General features: G+C 43.3%; 1 protein-coding gene and 1 long non-coding RNA gene across 2 annotated transcripts; both read left to right on the top strand.

The window, feature by feature from the left end:
* Positions 1–971: 971 nt before the first annotated feature.
* LOC120870615 (DLA class II histocompatibility antigen, DR-1 beta chain-like) lies at positions 972–14,325 on the top strand. Its single transcript, XM_040250391.1, has 3 exons — positions 972–1,068; positions 10,178–10,447; positions 13,063–14,325. Exons 1-3 carry the CDS (start codon positions 1,002–1,004, stop codon positions 13,404–13,406), a joined length of 681 nt encoding a protein of 226 aa, XP_040106325.1. The 5' UTR covers positions 972–1,001; the 3' UTR covers positions 13,407–14,325.
* Positions 14,326–15,126: 801 nt separating this feature from the next.
* Positions 15,127–17,205, top strand: LOC120870617. Its single transcript, XR_005722828.1, has 2 exons — positions 15,127–15,270; positions 15,730–17,205. It is a non-coding gene; the product is annotated as an uncharacterized LOC120870617 (long non-coding RNA).
* Positions 17,206–18,444: the final 1,239 nt, after the last annotated feature.

The following is an 18,444-nucleotide window of genomic DNA, read 5'->3' as shown; positions in this document are numbered from 1 at the left end:
CTTTTTTTAGGTAAGATATTACATTTTAAAGCTGAGTTATTGTGCCAATGGCTGACTTGAAGTCCTTTATCCATCTCTCTGTCTCCTGCATACTATGATGTGGGCAGTTGGTTTTATTACCTTGTTAGGTAACACACTATTAAAAATACCTTTAAGACCCTCCATTCCACATAGGTCACATCATATAAGTCCCCCTTTATCTCTGTGTTTTCTGGAGGTGCCACTAAAGTCAATCATAATATCAGGGACAAACCTGAAAACATTTTCATTTGCATTAAATTATTGACTAATATTTTATTTCCTGTATTTTATTGGAGACAATCTTATCTGTAAGGAGGTACAGTCTATACTTTCCATACAACAGTTATAATTCTGTTACTGGGGACACTGTTCTTTCAGTTGTCCACAGAATCACAGCATTTTTCAGAATTGAAATACTTGAAAAATCAAAGTGCTTTGTTTTCAACAAGTTCAGTAATTTCCCCAAATCTACAACACTAAATTATGATGCAAAAAGGATGAGATCATAGGACTCTTAAAATGCAACAATTTTCTCTCCACTTCCTCAGTTCCTCATACACTCACACCTACATTTGTCAAAGTATCTCAAGTAAGAGGAAAGATTTCCTAAAAGGCTCAAACGAGTGACACATCAGTGGCCAGCACAGAACTGGTGCACAAGAGGGGCCCAATTAAAATATCTCAGATACAACAGATCAAACATTTAAAGTACTAAGTTAAAATAATCTTTTTAATAGAGAAAATTCTAAGTTTCAGAAGAGAACCTTCCTCCTGAATCTCTGACCAGCAAATGATGATGCTTTCCATCTCTGATGCTGATTGGTTTTTCTAACACTGAGATCATCCAGCCCAGGAAGAAAGAGTTCATTGGTTAGCATTGTTTGGCCACGTGGGTTGAAGAGGGTCCTAGTCCTCCCTGGGTGACTCTCAGCTGCTCCCTCACATTCTGTTCTCCTGTATGATGATCTGTGGTTCACTGGATGGCAGCTTTGGCAGTGCTACTGATGGTGCTCAGCCCTCCCTTCTCTTGGGCCAGGGAAACCCAATGTAAGTGCACACCTTTGAGGGGAGGGTGGGCTATTATGGGTGGGAGAAGAAAGGGAGTTACCATTGTCTCTGTGTCCAGACTACATCTCTTAAAAATCTGTGACATTCTCTTCAGTCATCACCAGTCCTTATCACATGGAGCCTTCATTCCTTCTACAAGAAAAGGGCCTTGGATGCCTGCCTTCTGAGTGCTGCTTAAGGTAACTCCATATACATGGGATACATCTTCTCAATTCTCCTCCAATAAAACCTTTCTAGTTTTACAACCCATTCCTCTAAGGATCTTAAGAGGATTTAGAAGTGAGGAAGTCAGAATAATTGCCTTCATTATGTTGAGTTGCAAAGATCCCCTGGAGGAGGAAATGACACTCCACTCCAGTATTCTTGCCTGGAAAATTCCATGGACAGAGGACCCTGGTGAGCTACCAGTCCATGGTATCACAAAGAGCTGGACACGAAAGAGCACACACTCAACACACATATCAGAAAAAAGAAAAGTTTCTCTGAAAATTTACAGGGACTCTCATGGAATTAGAACGGTCCCTGGTGGCTCAGATGGTGAAGTGTCTGCCTGCAATGCGGGAGACCCAGGTTTGATCCCTGGGTTGGGAAGATCTCCTGGAGAAGGCAATGGCACCCCGCTCCAGTACTCTTACCTGGAGAATCCCACGGATGGAGGAGCCTGGTAGGCTACAGTCCATGGGGTCGCAGAGTGAGACACGACTAAGCGACTTCACTTTCACTTTCTTTCTCCTAGGAAGATACTATGTATGTCCTTAACAGAGTCTATGATGTTGCTGTCTCTTCCTAATATGTGAGAATGTATCAAAGGACATCCCTGACTGTATCTTTTCCTATCTTCCTGAACCACAGTGTTTAAAATGCCTATATCCCTGCCCTGGAGCTTCTCTGACAGAAGTTGGCATTAATTTTCTCTCTTTCTCCTGGGTAAAGCATCCTGGAGCTAAACCAGGGATCTTTAACTACTTGGAATGACTCTGTAGATAAGGAGCATCGATAGGATGTTCTTTAGTGCCTTAAAGAATTTATGGCATCTTCTGAAAACCTGATACAGGTTAGTGTTCTTTATAAATCTATTTTGAATCTTTCTACATGATTAGTTTCTCCTCTATCTCCCCATTCTCTGGCCTGAGAACATGCAAAGGGATTCAGCTAGTAGAGGATAAATTATAGGAAATTCTGTTTTTGTAAGTTACAAGTAGTCAAATATCAGTATTTTCATATGGCAAACCATAAACCCTGACTTTGAAAGTCAAGAAGCAAGTCAAGGGAACTCATTGGCTTATCAGATATTGGCCCCAAACTTCGTAGGTTCACTAATAATGCCATTTAATTTCCTTAATTAGTCATGATTGGTGTCCTCTTCTTTCTGGTTCTTCCCTATTCTTTCCTCAAGCTATGCCAAGACCATTAGACAAAATCCCCATTAGAGAAAAAAGTTTGCACAAACCCTCAGCACTATAACAGATCAATTGGATGAGAAGAAACTTAATGAAAGTTTCCCTGAATCTTAAAATCACCTTTTCCTCTCTTGTGAATGTTTCTTCAAACTAGTAGGAGGAGCAAAAGGAAATTTGCCTGAATTCCCCACAGGAAACGGAAAAGATATCATCTGCCTACAGAAAAAAAGAGTTTTGGAGCTGAGCTCTTTCTTGCCTTCCAGAAGTCACACAAAGACCCATTTCCAGAACACTGGGTTTGTTCATTTTGAATGCAAATGTCTTTTTCTGAGCAACTATTATATACTGGGTTCTGTTCTTGGCTCAGAGAGTTCTCTTTCAGTAACTTAGGAAAGTCCCCTGCAGTCATGAGCTTACCTAATGGCGGGAGAGGAAGACAACAACTCAGTAAACACTTAGCAGGGAAAACCATTTCAGAGAGCAATAAATGTGCTGAAAGAACACTTCAGGGTTGTAGAACAGAGAGACCGGCATTCACCTGACTTCAGTTTAAGCGTCTAGGAAGCTCTCCCTGAGAAGGTGACAGTCAACTGAGACAAAAACAATGAGAAGAAGCCAGTGAGGGATCTTAGGGACAAGTGCCCCAGGGAGACGCAGCAGAGGAGAGGCCGAAATGTGAGAAGATGTTTGCTGTGTTTAAGGGGCAGAATGAAGATTAGAGCGGCTGAAGCTGAGCAAGCTGGTTGGACAGTGAAATAAGATGAGATTGGAGAGGAAAGTAGGAGCCAAATCATATTAGGCTCTGGTGGCTGTGATGAGAACTTTTAAAATCTTTGGCTCTGCTGGGTCTTTGTTGCTGAGTGCGCTTTTCTCTAGCTGTGGTGCACAGGCTGCTCATTGCGGTGGGTTTTCCTGTTGCAGAGCGCAGGCTCTAGGGCACACCAGTTTCAGTAGACGCGGCTCCTGGGCTGTGGAGCACAGGCTCAATAGTTGTGGTGCACGGGCTTCATTGCTCCACAACACGGGGGATCCTCCCTGATCAGGGATTGAACCCATGTCTCCTGCTTTGGCAGGCAAATTCTTCACCACTGAGCCACTAGGAAAGCCCCCATGACCCAAACTTTGACTTTTATTTATAGAGATGTGTGAAACTACTGAGAGATTATAAGGAGAGTCAGTGTGTTTATTTTAAAAAATAGTCTAGCTACCACGTGGAGACTGGACTCCAGAGGTCCACAGTGGCGTGGAGGACACCATTTAAGAACAGGGCAGAATTCTACAGGGCAGGCATCCTGTGGCTTCACTTACAGTGGTGGTAGCAGAGACAGCAGTAAAGATAAGTGAACAGATTTGGGGAGATTGTTGTGTGACTTGCTCTTTTCAAACTTTGTCATGTGACAAGAAGGTGTTAGAGAATTCCTAAATAGTAAGTGAACCTAGTCTGACCCGGAGAACACTCCTCTCTGCCGTCATTTCTAAGTGAAGGCCTATATTCAAAGTCTGGGGTCCTGTTCTTTTTCTATAAGCTGTCTATATGAGAATGTTATTTTTTCTAAACTTCTCCTTTTCTAAGGGTTCAGTTCAGTTCAGTCACTCAGTCATGTCCGACTTTTTGCGACCCCATGAACCGCAGCACGCCAGGCCTCCCTGTCCATCACCATCTCCCAGAGTCTACCCAAACCCATGTCCATTGAGTCAGTGATGCCATCCAGCCATCTCATCCTCTGTTGTCCATTTCTCCTCCTGCCCTCAATCTTTCCCAGCATCAGGGTCTTTTCAAATGAGTCAGCTCTTTGAATCAAGTGGCCAAAGTACTGGAGTTTCAGCTTCAACATCAGTCCTTCCAATGAACACCCAGGACTGATCTCCTTTAGAAGAGACTCGTTGGATCTCCTTGCAGTCCAAGGGACTCTCAAGAGTCTTCTCCAACACCACAGTTCAAAAGCATCAATTCTTGGACTCTCAGCTTTCTTTATAGTCCAACTCTCACATTCATACATGACCACTGGAAAAATCATAGCCTTGACTAGACGGACCTTTGTTGACGAAATAATGTCTCTGCTTTTTAATATGCTGTCTAGGTTGGTTATAACTTTCCTTCCAAGAAGTAAGCGTCTTTTAATTTCATGGCTGCAATATCGATCTGCAGTGATTTTGGAGCCCAGAAAAATAAAGTCAGCCATTGTTTCCACTGTTTCCGTATCTATTTGCCATGAAGTGATGGGACCGGATGCCATGATCTTCGTTTTCTGAATGGTGAGCTGTAAGCCAACTTTTTCACTCTCCTCTTTCACTTTCATCAAGAGGCTCTTTAGTTCTTCTTCACTTTCTGCTGTAAGAGTGGTGTCATCTGCATATCTGAGGTTATTGATATTTCTCCCAGCAATCTTGATTCCAGCTTGTGCTTCCTCCAGCCCAGTGTTTCTCATGATGTTCTCTGCATAGAAATTAAATAAGCAGGATGACCATATACAGCCTTGACATACTCCTTTCCCAATTTGGAATCAGTCTGTTGTTCCATGTCCACTTCTAACTGTTGCTTCCTGACCTGCATACAGATTTCTCAAGAGGCAGGTCAGGTGGTCTGGTATTCCCATCTCTTTCAGAATTTTCCACAGTTTATTGTGATCTACACAGTCAAAGGCTTTGACGTAGTCAATAAAGCAGAAATAGATGTTTTTCTGGAACTCTCTTGTTTTTTCAATGATCCCACGAATGTTGGAAATTTGATCTCTGGTTCCTCTGCCTTTTCTAAACCCAGCTTAAACATCTGGAACTACACAGTTCATGTACTGTTGAAGCCTGGCTTGGAGAATTGTGAGCATTACTTTGCTGGCGTGTGAGATGAGTGCAATTGTGCAGTAGTTTGAACATTCTTTGGCATTACCTTTCTTTGGGATTGGAATGAAAACTGACCTTTTCCAGTCCTATGGCCACTGCTGAGTTTTCCCAATATGCTGGCATATTGAGTGCAGCACTTTCATAGCATTATCTTTTAGGATTTGAAATAGCTCAACTGGAATTCCATCACCTCCACTAGCTTTGTTTGTAGTGATGCTTCCTAAGGCCTACTTGACTTAACATTCCAGGATGTTGGGCTCTAGGTAGTGATCATACCATCATAGTTATCTGGGTCATGAAGATCTTTTTTGTATATTTTGTGTATTCTCGCCACCTCTTCTTAATATCTTCTGCTTCTGGCTCTAGATATTGCCAAATATTCAGGGTCAAGGAGTTGGGGGAAGTGTTGGTGATCTGTCACTGGATGAGTTCAACTAGTATAAATCATCTGAAAATATGTGGTCAAAAGCCACTGCTAATTATGGAATACTGAGAATTACATTAAAAGTTTTGCCAATATTTTATCTGTTGAAAATGTTTTTCCTATATGAAATTTCTATTTTTCAAGAATCCACTCCCAATGAAGAGCTATTTTTCCAGCAAAATAAATTTGAGTATGACTTACTTATTTCTTTGCCTCACCAGCCAATTAAAAAGACTTATAATGTATTCTTCACATCATCTTCCTTCTTAATTTCCCTGCCATCTATGGAGTCCTGCAGAGTTGGACACGACTGAAGCAACTTAGCAGCAGCGCTCTGCAGAGAGAGGCAGTGGAACTTCCCTCAGCAAAGCTGAGGGGTTCAGAGGAGAGGTGAGCCTGCTGTCCGCCAACCCAGCCCCTCGGCGAGCGAGAGACAATCAGACGCGACAGGGGATCCGTCTGAGCAGTTCCACTTTATTGCCACAAACTCTTGGTTTATATAGGCAAGCAAGGGAATTCTGCGAGGGACCTCCCATAGTTGCACCAATCACATTAAAGGTCAAGTCGTCATGCGCTTCATTGTAACAGGAGTCTATGGTGATCACGCACTGTCCACGTGTACGGAAGTCAAGAGAGCCAATCAAAAACTTTAACATAGACCACGCCCCTATCTCTTCCAGGGATGCCATCTTAGTTTCCAACCGCAAAAGCTAGCCCCCCCCTCCTTCCCCCCCCCCCCCCCCCGCTTTTTTTTTTTTTTTTTAAGGTTTCCCAGGTAGGGCCCCACAGGACAAGACTGAAGCAACTTAGCAGCAGCAGCAGCAACATTCAGAGAATGAAGATCATGGTATCTGGTCCCATCACTTCATGGCAAATAGATGGGGAAACAGTGGAAGATTTTATTTTGGGGGGCTCCAAAATCACTGCAGATGATGACTGCAGCCATGAAATTACAAGATGCTTGCTCCTTGGAAGAAAAGCTCTGACCAACATAGACAGCATATTAAATAATAGAGACATTACTGTGATGACAAAGGTCCATCTAGTCAAAGCTATGGTTTTTCCAGTAGTCATGTATGGATGTGAGAGTTGGACTATAAAGAAAGCTGAGTGCCTAAGAATTAATGCTTTTGAACTGTGTTGTTGGAGAAGACTGTTGAGAGTCCCTTGGACTCCAAGGAGATCCAACCAGTCCATTCTAATGGATATAGTCCTGAATATTCATTGGAAGGACTGATGCTGAAGCTGAAACTCCAATCCTTTGGCCACCTGATGAGAAAAACTGACTCATTTGAAAAGACCCTGATGCTGGGAAAGATTGAAGGCAGGAGAAGAAGGGGATGACAAAGGATGAGATGGTTGGATGGCGTCACCGACTTGATGGACATGAGTTTGAGCAAGCTCCGGGAGTTGGTGAGGGACAGGGAGGCCTGGCGTGGGGCAGTCCAGGGGATCACAAAGAGTGGGACCTGACTGAGTGACTGAACTGAACTGAGAGCCATTTTTGGTTGTTTCACTGAGGGTTTCTTCTGACATTAAGTGAGTAGAGGCCAGAGATGCTGGAAGACAGCCTACAATGTGCAGAATAGCCACCCTCACCTAAGAGACATATTTGATCTGTTACTTAATCAGGTCAGACTTGAAAAGAGAGTTCTGTCACCAAATTTAAAAAATTGGTTTTTAGAGCTGTCTGGATTTGCAAATGCCAAGAAGGAAAGGTAGAAGTATACTGGGATCATGGTTTTAATTTCCTCAAAACTCTTCAAAAGTTTCCCATTTATCATAGTTTAAAAACCATAACATCAACTATAAGACTTTTAAGAACCTGGCTTCTGTGATTTTTCCAGTGAAAACTTTCACCCTGCTTCCTCACTCTCTGCTTTTAGTGAGAAGTTTTCCTCTGGATTCTTGCAGAAACCATCATCTCTTTCAAGCCTTTACACATGCTACTATCTTTACCCAAAATATGCCTCCTTTTTCTCTCAGACGTACACACACTTCTTGCTTTTAGCCCATCTAAAGCTAACCTTTCATGTCACATCTTTTTTAAAAAAATTGAAGTATAGTTGATTATGAACCGCTGGGGTCCAGCCCCCGCAGGATCCAGGGAAACCCAAAGGAGGAACGGTGTCAGCAATTGCGATTGATTTAGAGAGAGAGATAAGGAAAGAATGTTGAAGATAAGAAAATAGAGGAGAGAAAGAGGCTAACATTCCTTGGTTTACATAGAAAACCAATAAAACTTCGAAACAAGAAGTTTGCCCTGTTCACGGAGGCTCCAGGTGCCTGCCCACCGTCCCCTGCCCTCCCTCCCCCCACCCCCAAGTCTCTTGAGGGAGCGAAGATGCAAAACATCTTCCCATTCAGGTCTTAGAAACCTGGGCAGATAAGTGAACGCAGGGAGCCTCTATGCTTCAAGGGATCAGCCTAAAAAGAGAGGGAGAGGGAGAGAGAGAGAGAAAGAAAGATAGAGAGAAGAAAAAACACGGGGTGAGCAAGCTTCATTGGTGAGCGAGGCCCAAAAGCTTTATTTTCAAAAGGTACTTTTATACCTTGCCTTATACATAGAGGGAAATGAAAGATGCAAGGTCATACAGAGTCAGCCCAAACATTCCAGCAGTTTTGCCCTTATCGAAACCAGGACTTTTTCTGCATACCTTTCCCACAAATAATGTTGTGTACAGTATCTTCTGGCCTTGGAGGCCTGTGAACATTTTATGACCCTCTTTTGACAAAGGCTGCTCAACCAGAAATCTTATTTTCCCTCAAAGTGTTTTTTTTTTTTAATAGTTCTAATCTATGTCAGCTTCAGAAAATGCCAAATAGAGTTACATTTTTCACAGAGCAAAGGTGCAGTGAGTTACAAGAAAGAACCAATTAGCTCAAAAGTCTGATGTGGTTAAATTCAAGGTTATACTTGTTTTTCTTACATTCTCACTATGTTAACTAATGCATTCCCAGGTGCACAGTGGATAAGAGATATGGGAACTTAGCAATAAGCATTGGCCCAATAATGAAATCCTACACCAGCACTACTCTAATAACTTTTAACTCTTTGAAAGGCTCTATGTTTCAGGCTTTCTGTGCCTCTCACAGTTGGGAGGCTGTAAATAATCATATGTGTAGCTGTAAGAGTCTGGATATACCTGCTGAGCAACCTAGAATGCTAACAGAGGGGGGTTGATTTGAAATATTCCTCTCATGTCCAGGAGACTTATTAGCTATAGCCCTAAGTTGATTTTCTCCAGGGAAAGGTGGTCAGGGTTAGCCCCCTGTTAATGTCAGAGGAGTTGGTGAAAGTCATGAAACAGTAAAACAGACAGATTCTGGTTTTGGGGTAGATGCTCAAGAAAGTGTAGGGAGCCCCTTGAGTTCTGAAGCCTTGCTTAACAGTTCTCTTCCACATGACCTTGTCATGGGTGGGATCTCCCATGGTGGCTCTTGGCAATGAACTTCTTTGATGGTTCAGCTGGTGAAGAATCTATCTGCCTGTAATGTGGGAGACCTGGGTTCGATCTCTAGGTTGGGAAGATCCCCTGGAGTAGGGAACGACTACCCATTCCAGTATTCTTGCCTAGAGAATTCCATGGACAGAGGAGCCTGGCAGGCTACAGTCCATAGACTCGCAAAAAATAGGATAGGACTGAAATGACTGAGCTCACACACATGGTATCAAATGTTTGTTTTTATATTCCAAATGAGGCTAGCTATAGTCCTTAGGGTTGCAAAGAGTTGGACATGACTGAGTAACTTTCACTTTCATAGTTGATGCACAAATTTGTCATGTCACATCTTAAATATAATTTGAGACAACTTCTCTGCCACCCTAATGTAATTATTCTCTCTTCTAGAACTCCTCACTTTTCTTCTGACATTTCTGACTCTTGTGTAATTAACTCTTGTGTGGCTGGGTTTCGTCCATCACTCTCACTAAATGTTATGCTCCTAGATAAGGTAGGGGAGAGGTCTGTTTTTCCTTCTTTGGATTCCCAGGGGCAGCAGCACAGGCCTGGCACAAGGTCAGCACCAGGTAAGGAAGTGTTTCAGGAACTGCTGAAGGTCTGTGGGATGAGAGGAAGGAGCAGTGAGTGTTTTTCTGGTGAAAGCATTCAGGAGGCGGAAGTGATGGGTAAATCCTGGCCCAGCTCAGGCTTGGAGGTCTCCAGCCAAGTGCAGAGCTGACTGCATCCCACATGGCTTAGGATCAGAGGGGCCTTCCCCGACCACCGTGGTCTGGCTTGACCCTGCAGATGAAAGATGAACCATGAGTGCTGGTGGTTAGGGGTGCCAGTGGAGGCAATGAAGGAATTCCTAGTGTTCCCTCCTCTCCTAGCGACCCGCTTCTCCCCCGCCCATTGGTGGGCGTTGCAGTCAGTCATTTCCAGGAGCCCGCCCAGTGATCAGATCTTTCGCGTCTTCACAGCGCTTTTCATGCATCAGTTTAAGGATGAGTGTCGTTTCTCCAACGGGTTGGAGCGGATGAGGTTCTTTGCCAGATACATCTACAACACGGAGGAGGATGTGCACTTCGACAGCGATGTGGGGGAGTTCACGGCCCTGACGGAGCTGGGGAGGCCGGACGCCGAGTACTGGAACCAGCAAAAGGACTTCATGGAGCAGATGCGGGCCAAGGTGGACACGGTGTGCAGATCCAACTACCGGGGCATTGGTAGCTTCCTGAGGCAGCGCCGAGGTGAGCGAGGCCGGTGAGTGGCCTCGGGGAGGTTGTGTGTGTGTGCGTGCGCGTGTGCAGGAGTGTGTGTGTGTGAGAGAGAGACGGAGAGGACAGAGACAGAGGCTGAGTCCAGGTGAGTGCTGGATTGTGAGCAAGTTCAAGTTAGGAAAGCTGCTGTCAGAGGATGACACTGGGAGTCTCACGTGCTGTCGGGGAGACGGTGTGTGATTCTGTCAGTGTGTGATTGTGAGAGGGGAGAAAGCATGTGGTGGGGGAAGGGGCCGGGGCCTGAGAGGACGGGAAAGAGTAAGAGGGGTGGGGTCGGATGCAGGAAGGAAAGATGGTCGCAGACTGTGGGAGAGGTGAGGTGGCAGAAGGGGGAAGGGGATATGGAGGAATACTGACTGGGATACGGGGTTAGGCTTTCCTGGCGGCTCAGACATTAAGAATCTGCCTGCAATGCAGGAGACCTGAGTTTGATCCCTGGCTGGGGAAGATCCCCTGGAGAAGAGAATGGCTACCCACTCCAGTATTCTTGCCTGTAGAATTCCATGGACAGAGAAGCCTGGCAGGCTACAGTCCATGGGGTCGTGAAAAGTTGGACGTGACTGAGTGACTAACCCTCTAGGTGGTTAGGGAGGAGCAGAGGGCATTGAGGTGTCTGTGATTGTGCTACCCAACAAAGGGCTCTGGAACTTGGACGTTCATGGTCAGCTGTGGTACAGGAGCTTCAGCACCTCATCTTCCTGGATGATGGACCCGTTGCTTCATATCTGAGTCTTTTGCTTCTGTGGTCAGGGAGAAACTTTGCTTATGGGTCCAAATTTTCTCCTTTGCTCATGCTTCAGCTGCACCACTCATGGTTTTGTTCTTTGTCTCTGAAAAGCAACTCAGTATCTTGCTTGAAACAGAATAGGGCGGGTTTGGAGCTGGTTCTGGGGTTATACAATTATAAGAAATTTTAAGTTTTGTACTCTTTTAAGATTAATTAATTTTTGACTGTGCTGGCTTTTCCTTACTACATGCAGGCTTTCCCTAGTTGCAGCGAACAAAGACTACTTTCTAGTTGTAGAGCATGGGCTTCTCGTTGCAGTGGGCTCTCTTGTTGCAGAGCATGGGCTCTGGGGTGTGGGAGCCTCAGTAGTTGCAGCACGTGGGCTCAGTAGTTGTGGCATGGGTTTAGTTTCCTTGAAGCATGTGAGATCTTCCCAGATCAGGAATTGAACTTGTGTCCCCTGCACAATGGGTGGATTGGCGGGTGGATTCTTAACCGCTGGACCACCAGGAAAGTCAAAGAATTTCTTTTTTTTTTTTAATTAGTGACTTTCCTTTCTGCTTTACCTCTCCTTCAGGACTCAAGTTTTTCTTGGGACTCAACTCATAGACTTAAAGAATCACCTGTGTCTTTCCTTCTTCCCAGGGTGAAACCATTCTGAGGTGTTCTAAGGTGTGAGTGCCTGGAGACAGCTTTCCCAGGACTTCATGTTCTGTATCCACACCTACCCCACTGCTGTTCTCTAATTTATTGACACTTTGATTCATATTTTTTCTTCAATTAAACAAGGATAACAATAGCTAACATATATTGAAGACTCAGTTCAGTTCAGTCACTCAGTCGCGTCCGACTCTTTGTGACCTCATGAATCGCAGCACGCCAGGCCTCCCTGTCCTTCATCATCTCCCGGAGTTCACTCAAATTCAAATCCATCGAGTCAGTGATGCCATCCAGCCATCTCATCCTCTGTTGTCCTCTTCTCCTCCTGCCTCCAATCCCTCCCAGCATCAGAGTCTTTTCCAATGAGTCAACTCTTCGCATGAGGTGGCCAAAGTACTGGAGTTTCAGCTTTAGCATCATTCCTTCCAAGGAACACCCAGGGCTGATCTCCTTCAGAATGGACTGGTTGGATCTCCTTGCAGTCCAAGGGACTCTCAAGATTCTTCTCCAACACCACAGTTCAAAAGCATCAATTCTTCGGCGCTCAGCCTTCTTCACAGTCCAACTCTCACATCTGTACATGACCACTGGAAAAACCATAGCCTTGACTAGACGGACCTTTGTTGGCAAAGTAATGTCTCTGCTTCTCAATATGCTATCTAGGTTGGTCATAACTTTTCTTCCAAGGAGTAAGCGTTTCTTAATTTCATGGCCAAGTTCCAATTATTGTTTTACATACCTTACATGCAATAATCCTCACATAGCGCTGAGAGGTAAATTAGGATAATAATCCGCTTTTATAGATAGAAAGCTGAGGCACATGGAAATGTAAAAATTCTCCCAGTCACTAAGAGGAAGAGCCTGGATGTTAATCCAGGCTGTCTGGCTTCAGAAATCATGCTTTTAATCAATACACTGTATGCCTTGAAAAATTTGTCAATGCTTCAGTTCAACAATTAATTAGTTTTCATACTATGAAACACACACACATATTTTTTCAACATCTTTCAAATCTAATGGGCCAGTGCTGTAAGAATTAAAGTCAAGGCTCACAGTACTAGCTCCTAAAGTTGGGCCTAATGGCCTGTCTGGCCTACCTGAGACTGCAGTCTGCTCTGGTGATTGGTTTAGAAAGGCAGCCAGCCAAGGAGACTTACTCTGTTGTCCTCACTGATTGCCTGCACCTTTTCCCTCCTAGTGGAGCCTACAGTGACTGTGTATCCTGCAAAGACCCAGCCCCTGCAGCACCACAGCCTCCTGGTCTGCCCTGTGGACGGTTTCTACCCAGGCCACATTGAAGTCAGGTGGTTCCGGAACGGCCATGAAGAGGAGGCTGGGGTGATCTCCACAGGCCTGATCCAGAATGGAGACTGGACCTTCCAGACCATGGTGATGCTTGAAACAGTTCTTCAGAGTGGAGAGGTCTACACCTGCCAAGTGGAGCACCCCAGCCGGACGAGCCCTCTCACAGTGGAATGGAATGAGAAGCTCTCTGTCTCCCAAGTTCCTCACCTACCGTGGAGGGGGCTTGTTTTCCCCTGAGGGTCAGGTGTCTCCTCTCCATACACCATGTGTTCATTTGCTCATGTTCTCCTGTCCTTCAGCTGAGTTTATAGGGGGAGTCCTTTATCCTGTGATAGAAACCCTGTGATACTTTACGGATATCTTGGCGTAGTTTCTCCAAATACCTACACCCCCTGGGGAGGCATTTCTTCCTGACAAGGAGAAAAGAGGTGTCCCTGGTCTGAGCCTCCATGAAAGCTCAAGTCATTCACCCTGTGACCTGGGCACTAGTCCCCTGCCTCAGGCTGGACTTGTACTTCCGACACTGTTGCTCTGAGTTGTTCACTGTGATCGGAGAAAAGGTGAATCCTTTACAGTGTAGAAACCTTCCTGACACGAGTGGAGTTCAACCTCAGCTATGCCCTTTATTAGTTCTGTCACCACAGTTTAACCTCATTCAGTCCCAGGTTCCTCATCTATCCAATACTGAAGTCCTGTGGCCTTATATCAGGACTGCAATGTTTAAATGAGTCCAGTGCCTGAATCTTGAAGCTACTCTGTGTGATTTTTAAGGCAAATTTTTGTAGGAATTGCCAGTTATTCTAGTTCTTCCAGGGCAGCCTTCTTTCCCCCTTCTCGAAACTCTCAGTCTTATAATAGGTCTGCTCAATGTTATGTAGGAGCCTGGATGGGAGGGGAGTTTAGGGGAGAATTGTTATTGTTTAGTCGCTAACTCATGTCCAACTCTTTGTGACCCCATGGACTGTAGCCCACCAGGCTCCTCTATCCACGGGATTTCTCAGATAAGAATACTGGAATGGGGTGTTATTTCCTTCTCCCTTGGGGGAGAATGGATACATGTATATGTCTGGCTTAGTTCCTTTGCTGTCTGCCTGAAACTGTCACAATATTGTTAATTAGCCATACTCCAATACAAATTAAAAAGTTTAATAAAAAATTCTCAATCTTATGCAGCCACTTTGGAAGGTGGTATGGAGATTTCTTAAAAAACTAGGAATAAAATCACCATATGACCCAGCAATCCCACTACTAGGCATATACCCTGAAGAAACCAAAATTAAAAAGACACATGTACCTCAATGTTCATTGCAGCACTATTTACAATAGCTAGAACATGGAAGCAACCTAGATGTCCACTGACAGATGAATGGATAAAAAACCTGTGGTACATATATACAGTGTACATATATACAAATTGACATTTGGCAGAAACTCAACCATATAAAGGAACACATTTGAGTCAGTTCTAAAGAGGTGGATGAAACTAGACCCTAGTATACAGAGTGAAGTGGGTCAGAAAGAGAAAGAGAAATATCATGTACTAACACATGTATATGGAATCTAGGCAGATGGTACTGATGAAAGTTTCTGCAGGGCAGCAGTAGAGACATATACATAGAGAACAGACTTATATGGACACGGGACGGGGAAAGGAAGGAGAGAGTGAGATGTATGGAGAGAGTAACATGGAAACTTACATCACCATATGTAAAATAGATAGCTGTATGACTCAGGGCACTCAAACAGGGGCTCTGTAACCTAGAGGGGTGGGATGGGGAGGGAGATGGGCCGGAGGTTCAAGGGGAGGGGACATATATATACTTATGGCTGATTCATGTTGACATTTGGCAGAAACCATCACAATTCTGTAAAGCAATTATCCTTCAACTAAAACAAAAAATAAATATATTTAAAAATTCTCAGTGTTAAAGATTGAAATAGAGAAGTTGTATTTGGGATAAAAATGACTAAAATTAGCTTCTTTTCTCAGGAGCACAGTCTGAATCTGCTCAGAGGAAGCTGATGAGCGGAATCGGAGGCTTTGTTCTAGGTCTGCTCTTCCTTGGCGTGGGGCTGATCATCCACCTCAGGAGTAAGAAAGGTGAGGAACCAGTTGGCAGATGATCCTCCTCGCAGGCTTTTGGGAGAAGAAATATGACTTTGCTCGAGTAGTTCAGTGACCCAGTACAAAGTCTCTCATTATCGAGTTGACCTCAAATTTCCTGAAAATCCAGAAATTGACAGCCTATGATTAGCCATGGTTGAAATATAAAAGGTGATGGCCTATAAAGATCAGAAAATGGTTAACACACATGAAATTTGGGGTGGAGATCCTGGGGCAAATGCAGGAAGAGACACTAAGGCTGATGAAATTACACTGGGTTTGTATGAGAGAAGCTTCATGTTCTTCATATCGGTTTTCCTCTCTATCCTGGCATCCTGTGATGTGGGCTGTGGTGTGAGAGAAATCTTAGGAGAGTGCTCTGGGTCTGGGAACATTGTGTTTGGAGATGGATTTACCTCCATATTTTAAGTATATGTCTTTCTTCCTCTTTTCCAGGACACCCTGCACTTCAGCCTATAGGTAATGCTCTTTAACTCTCTTTTAGAATCATATTTAGTCTCCTAAAGCAGATGGTAGAGGTGACAAGACAGGAGACAGAAATAATGAGAAAGGCTGTGGATCTGACTTCTGATCCTGCAGTTTACACTGAAGCTTCTTCTGTCCACTAAACAGGTTTGAACTGTAAAGTGGCTTTGGCCCAAGGAAACTTAAGAAAATTTCCCCTTCTTACTGCAATGCTTTAACAGAAATCTCTGAGAGGCAGAGACAAGGGAAAATGCTGCTTGTAAAGTAAGACTGGAAGTGACCCTGTCCTCTGCTTCCTGAAGGACCCCTGAGCTGAAGTGAAGACGGTAACACTCAAAGAAGAACCTTCTGTCCCAGCTTCTTCATGGCCTGAAAAGGTCTCCTGCTTGGCTCCTATTCCTCCACAATAAGAGTGCTTCTCAGGATCTCGTTTGCTCCTGGTTGAGTGACCCTGTAGAAAATGTCCTTCTTGCTGGTTTCCTTGGCCCCCACGTTTGACCTGGACGTTCTTAGTACTGATCACCATACCTTATCTTCATTCTTTCCTGGTCCCTTTTGTTTTCAACCTTTAGTGCCTCCTGTGCCTTGGATCTCATCTTCTGTCTATATTATTATATAACTTTTTATCGCAAATAAATATGGACTGGCAACCATCTGCTTTATACAGTTTCAAGGAAAGAAGTAGAAAGAAAACAGAAGTGGCGGGTGGCATCACAAAACAATGATGGGTATTATTTCTCATATATTCCTAAATTTGGTCATTTGTGGATCTGGAGGTTTCCTTGCTCCCCTCCCTGTTTTTTCCTTGAGTTTTCTGCATTCTGTCCTCAGGTATGTTTTCCTGAGCTAGAAGAAAGGCCTTAATTCCCTCTATCATGGTGGTTTCCTACATCTTTGCAACCTCAAAGATAAACACACTTTATAGTAATCTGCTATTATTTAAAAGTTACAAAATGTATATTGCTGTTTTTTTTCTCCTTTGCCATGATTTTTAAACAAAGTATCTAATCCTGGGTTAGTTCACTCCTGAACTCCTCTTTAATTAGACTAGTAGTGGGCTTCAATATTTAAATCTTTTTCTCTCTCAGATAAACATCAGTGACATGCGCATGCTTTGGCTGGGGTGTATTCCTCCCCCTAAGTAGGTTTCAGAAGGCCACTAAGACAAAGCCACAACTCTAGTGGAAAAGATGAATTTCTGAGTTCCCCCAGAGTGTGTGATAAACTAGTCTGTTACAGGAAAATCCAGTATGGATCTTATCTTAGAAATCAGAGACAATTCTGAAAAACAAAGGAAAATTTATGAATACAGGGATGTTCATCCAAACAAAAAAATATCCTACAACTGGAAGAAAAATGACTCTCTACTTTAGAATAATCCCCAAAATGTACTTTCAGTAGGTTTAGGAGATTTGTACAGTATATAACATTTTAAAAACTAAGATAGAGGAGGAGAATATCTATCTCTCATCTACTTATATTTGTAAATAGAAACAATGGCAGAACTTTAAAAAAAATTGTTATCTTTTGGGCAAATGAGAGAATAGACTAAAGGGGACAAATATGAAAGTCAGACTTTTTTGAATTTATTTCATTTAATAGTTTTAACTAGAGGAACGTTCAAATATTCTATGTAATAAAAATAATTTTAAAAGGTTAACAAAGTGATCTTAAAATCTAAAAGCAAACTGGAATGATTCAAACAAATTTGACCAAAAGTATATGATAGAAAACAAGCTGGAAAAGTAAATCAAAATTTTTTTGACCCTTGCATAAAAGATTGTTGAACTATAATTGTAAGTAAGTATATAGTTTTAAGTTCCAAAGACTTTAATAATAGAAAAGAGTTGGATAGGCTCAGAAACCATGGTGGTTTCTCCTAGCTCAAGAAACCACTATGATAGAAGGAATTTAAGGTAAGCTAAATTACCTAGCTCAGGCTTAGGTAACTAAATTGCTTTCAAAGACGGTGGGTTCTGCTGTTGTATTCCATCTGAAGTCAATGTGCACGCTCACTCGTGTCCAACTCTTTGTGACCCCATGGACTGTAGCCTGCCAGGCTCCTCTGTCCATGCTTTCCAGGCAAGAACACTGGAGTGGGTTGCCATTTCCTCCTCCAGCGGATCTTCCCCATCCAGGGATTAAACCCACGTCTCCTGCGTCTCCTGCCTTGCAGGCGGGTTCTTTACCCATGGAGCCATCAGGGAAGCCCATTCCATCTGAAGAGTCAATTTCAAATGCAAATTAAATCAAAAAGTAGGTAATAGATTCAGAAGTTTATTACAAAGTAATTGTTGAATTCTTCACAGTCCTGCACATCTATTATTTTCAAGCAAATTCAAAGTTTGTTTTTGCGGATGTTAATTATACTATGTGTTATTTGTGTGAAACAGGTTATCATCCTGTAGAGATTTGATAAATCATGTCTGCCATGTGCATACAGTTGGGATACGTTTTATTTGATTCCAAGGTTGCAACTTCACTGTCATTTTGTTCTCTGATTGGAATAAATAAGTGTTTCATTTTGTTTGAGATCTGTAGTGTGAAATTACAAGGTAGCACTAAAGTCTATTGTATGAATATATCTATGAGGACACTTTCTGCTACTAGTAGCAGAAGAATCCAATCTAATCAGCTTTACTTTCCTTTAACTTATTATCTCACATAACAGATAGACCAAGGTAG

This window comes from Oryx dammah, unplaced genomic scaffold, assembly GCF_014754425.2.
Source record: "Oryx dammah isolate SB20612 unplaced genomic scaffold, SCBI_Odam_1.1 HiC_scaffold_11, whole genome shotgun sequence".
NCBI classification, from domain to species: domain Eukaryota; kingdom Metazoa; phylum Chordata; class Mammalia; order Artiodactyla; family Bovidae; genus Oryx; species Oryx dammah.
The sequence above is the reverse complement of the archived record's forward strand: the minus strand, read 5'-3'. Positions and strand labels throughout refer to the sequence as shown.

Coding starts and splice junctions, on each gene's coding strand:
- LOC120870615 (XM_040250391.1), top strand. CDS start 1,002: ATGGCAGCTTTGGCAGTGCTACTGATGGTGCTCAGCCCTCCCTTCTCT. Junction 1,069..10,177: donor TTGGGCCAGGGAAACCCAAT/GTAAGTGCACAC, acceptor GCGTCTTCACAG/CGCTTTTCATGCATCAGTTT. Junction 10,448..13,062: donor CTTCCTGAGGCAGCGCCGAG/GTGAGCGAGGCC, acceptor TTTCCCTCCTAG/TGGAGCCTACAGTGACTGTG.